This window comes from Arvicanthis niloticus, unplaced genomic scaffold, assembly GCF_011762505.2.
Source record: "Arvicanthis niloticus isolate mArvNil1 unplaced genomic scaffold, mArvNil1.pat.X pat_scaffold_433_arrow_ctg1, whole genome shotgun sequence".
In the NCBI taxonomy this organism is placed as follows: domain Eukaryota; kingdom Metazoa; phylum Chordata; class Mammalia; order Rodentia; family Muridae; genus Arvicanthis; species Arvicanthis niloticus.
The window spans coordinates 72,940-77,053 of record NW_023046072.1 but is presented as its reverse complement, the minus strand read 5'-3'; the positions used below and the strand labels follow the sequence as shown (position 1 = coordinate 77,053).

Here is a 4,114-nt window from a genome sequence, read left to right as displayed (position 1 = left end):
AACCAGTGTGGTACAGAGAACCTTACTAAAAATCTAAGACTAAAACATTTGATTTCTGAAAACATTTCTATACAGTGTTTAACCAGGACTCTGTATCTTTCATATTAGCCTACACACATCCCCAAAATAAAGAAACCAAAGAAAAAATGAACACTAAATATATCACCTTTTGGTAAACAGAAATCCCTGCTTCCCACTTTACCTTGAAGAAATCATCTCAGAACATGAGAAATTGATCATTAATTAATCCACTGCATGTACCATTTCTTAGTTTTGCCTTTGCCTCAAAGCACTACCCAGAGAAACTCTATAAGGTAAAGAGTCTGTATCACAATTTATCCCAGGCCTCTAGAACAGTGCTGGTATTTCTAACCTTACTCTGAACTTCCATAGTTTGAAACTGTGTATAAGCCTACTATTCTTAAATGTTAATATATTTTTATCACCCACACCTAGGTGAAGAGTTTGGGAAGAAGAAATACAAAAACATATACTTCATTCCAAGCTGGTACATTTTCACATCATCGCACTGTATGACTATATGTAAGTTTTAAATAGACATTAAGTATTGATTGCTATTTTATATACTGAATCTTTGCACTCATGACTTTTGGTCATCATAAGGATTCTTAGAATGTTATATTCTCATGCTTAGTTGACATTACAACTCACAAAATGACTTGCTGGAAGTCGCAACTCAACAATTAGCAATGAAGTTGGCCTTTGAAATTAAGCTTTTCTTGATGCTAAATATATCCAAAATTTCAGCTTCTTAATATAATGAGTCTTTTTATTGCCCAAAGGTATGGGAAATACTGAGAAGTTTATTTACAGGTGGACTCTTCAGTGATTTCAATACACAGCAATTCAATCTGAATGTCTCTGAGAGTACAATGGAAACACTTAGTTGAAATCATAAGTACCAGCTCACTGGTTTGGTTCTTTGCCTTCAGGGATCAACTGAGGCCAAATTATGTGAAATACAGACTGAAGCTATTCACACGAGGGCTTCTCTCTCTTGAAGGATGGTTTGGGAGTATATTCTCTTGGTTTTCCCTAAATATTTAACATCCCTTTGATATCTCCGTTAAACCCAGAACATCTATTTTTTTTTTCAATTTTTATCCTATTCTAATTTTCTCTGAAGTAGATAAAATTATGAAAGTGCTCTTGGCAGGATTTGGTCTTTTGCTGTTTTAAGTTTGTCTAGTATGACCTTTGCGCTCAGTTGTTAATTGCAAGGAGACCCCCATACCCCACCTCTTGTACATCATCTAGAATTGCCCTTTTAGGGAGCTTAGACATCTGGTAGGTCCTTCAACAACTAAAATAATTCACACTGGCAATCTCTCATACTTTCAGGTTTGCGGTTAGTTGGATGACAAATGTCAGTAAAATACCAAACATTTTTTAGGTAAAACCAGCGGAAGTATTTTTCTGGAACCATATACCCTAAACTCAAGTTCTGAATCTATTCTTCAATTCTTCTGACCTAGATTTTTACATCAGAAATATATATTTCTTCAAGAATTCTAAAGCAATTCAATGTCATAATGTAGGTAAACCACAAGGAATCAACATGTAATATGTGAAGAAGGACTAGTTATAAAAGAGAAAGAGGAAGAATAAAGAGAGGACACTAACCATTATCTTGATCAAAATGGAAGAAATAACTGCAACCTGACAATACACATTGTCATCACACAAGGCTCCATGAGAAAAGCATTTCACACTGAAAAAGAGTGTACCCACTAGACTGGGATACTTCTTGAGGGAAGAAATGTAGCACATGCTTTCATTTTTCAGATCCAGGATTAAAACTGTCATCGGCTTACACTCCTTGAATGGCCAGGTATCTAGTTACAACATTCTTTCTAGTATGTTCATGAGCAAATGTTCTTGTAATAATTTCAATTGTGTTTAGGGGTTTCATAAGTACTGGATTTTAAATTATGATTAGGGTACTAAGCAACTCACTCTTTTGAAAATGGTTGAGTAGGAGGAAACATACCGTGTGAACTTTGGATTAAGCAACTGTAACACAGGAGGCTGTATTTTATAAAGGCACAGTGGGGAAACAACAGTATCTCAGCCTTTATCAACACAGCAAATATCCAAGAGATGTTGAGAGAGTATTCTTGATTAGAGACAGTTTCCTTCTGAGAATGACTCAATGCTTTTTACAAAATTATGTCTACCTCCCCTCCAGGTGAAGACTGAAAACAAAAAACAAAACTACTTTCAACCCAGTGGTGCTGAAACTTCATCCTTCCTTCTTTGTGGATATGTAAAGATTCTGGAGAAACTGTGTTAGAATCTTCCACAATGGTTTCCTCTTTCTACTCTTGCTGGGTTTCTTTCATTGAGATTGTGTTCAGTTAGTTCACAGAGCTTCTTTTGCATTTTTGAGAAAGGGTTAGACAATGGAAACAAGTGGATACTATGTCTTAGGCAGTTAAATTGGCTTCAAGTCACAACATTCATGACTCAGCTTTTTGAGGTGTGTTGTTAAATGCATGAGCAAACACACACAGAATTTCTTTTTTTCGTCTTCAGTAAAAATTGCCTCTATTGGAAAAAAAAACCCTTGCCTTCCTTAGGGCAAAATTTTAATTTGGCATTTGAATACAGGAGACAAATCATGTTAAATCAGTAAGAAAGCATTTTAGTTTGCGATCTGAATTCACACTCAATTTTGAGACAAATTTAAAGGTGATATATTAGATATTCGTGGACTGGAGGATGAAAACAATAGATTGAAACTTTGCAAATCTCTCTTTGAAGATTTAATTTCATTTGGAAGTGGAGTAAAAGTCTTCAAAAAGTGTAATTTTTAGTTGCATATCAGATCAGGCATGTTTCTGGTGTTATGATAGTAAACTAACTAAATGTTTATATTTTATTTCCCCAGAAATCTTCAAATAATGGAAACTGGGAATCATTCTGCAGCAGTTGTGTTTATCTTGGTGGGATTAACACAGCAACCTGAGCTCCTGCTGCCCCTCTTCATTCTGTTCCTGGGCATTTATGTGGTGACTGCAGTGGGGAACCTGGGCATGATCCTGCTCATCACAGTCAGCCCACTGCTGCACACTCCCATGTACTATTTCCTCAGCAGCTTGTCCTTTGTTGATCTCTGCTATTCCACTGTCATTACACCCAAAATGCTGGTGAACTTCCTTGGGAAGAAAAATTTCATTACTTATTCTGAGTGCATGGCCCAGTTCTTTTTCTTTGCAATCTTTGTGGTCACTGAGGGTTACCTCCTGACTGTTATGGCATATGATCGTTATGTGGCTATCTGCAGACCGTTGCTGTATAATGTTATCATGTCCTCTAGGCTATGCTTACTGTTAGTGCTGGTTGCTTTCACTTTAGGCCTTTTTTCTGCTGTGGTACACACAAGTGCTATGATGAATCTGAACTTCTGTAAAACCTACACCATAAGTCATTACTTCTGTGATGCTCTTCCCCTCCTCAAACTTTCCTGTTCTAACACACATCTCAATGAGCTTCTCATATTTATTATTGGAGGACTCAACACTTTGGTGCCCACTCTAGCTGTTACCATCTCCTATGTCTTCATCTTCTGGAGCATCTTTCACATCAAGTCATCAAAGGGAAGGTCCAAAGCATTTGGAACCTGCAGTTCCCATCTCATGGCTGTGGGGATATTCTTTGGCTCTATTACTTTCATGTATTTAAAGCCTTCTTCAAGTAATTCTCTGGAGCAAGAGAAGGTGTCTTCTGTTTTCTATACCACAGTGATACCCATGCTAAACCCATTGATATATAGTTTGAGGAACAAAGATGTGAAGAAAGCATTAGGCAGATTTTCGGTAGGAAGATAAGTCTTACTTTTTGCAAATAATACATAGTAAAGTGAATTGTTCTAATAAAATATATTCTATTTACTTTTATCTCTTGAAATATACAGCATACCTACGTTTGGGCTGCTAGGATTAATCTCAAAACACCCTGCATTTTACACAAGGACTATACCATGGGGCTACATTTAGTACTTATATTTTATGAAGCTTTATCATGTATCATTGATTTGATTTTTCCAATATAATAAAATGATTTTTAAAGAAGGTATTAATTCTTTGATAGG

At 36.1% G+C, this 4,114-nt stretch overlaps 1 protein-coding gene across 1 annotated transcript; it reads left to right on the top strand.

Moving 5' to 3' along the window:
• Positions 1-450: 450 nt before the first annotated feature.
• On the top strand, positions 451-4,114 carry LOC117702093 (olfactory receptor 8D1-like). Its single transcript, XM_034493412.2, has 2 exons — positions 451-543; positions 2,912-4,114. The coding sequence occupies exon 2, from the start codon at positions 2,925-2,927 to the stop codon at positions 3,849-3,851; it is 927 nt and encodes a 308-aa protein (XP_034349303.2). The 5' UTR covers positions 451-543; positions 2,912-2,924; the 3' UTR covers positions 3,852-4,114.

What these genes read in the sequence shown, in the direction of transcription:
- LOC117702093 (XM_034493412.2), top strand. Translation starts at nt 2,925, where the DNA reads ATGGAAACTGGGAATCATTCTGCAGCAGTTGTGTTTATCTTGGTGGGA.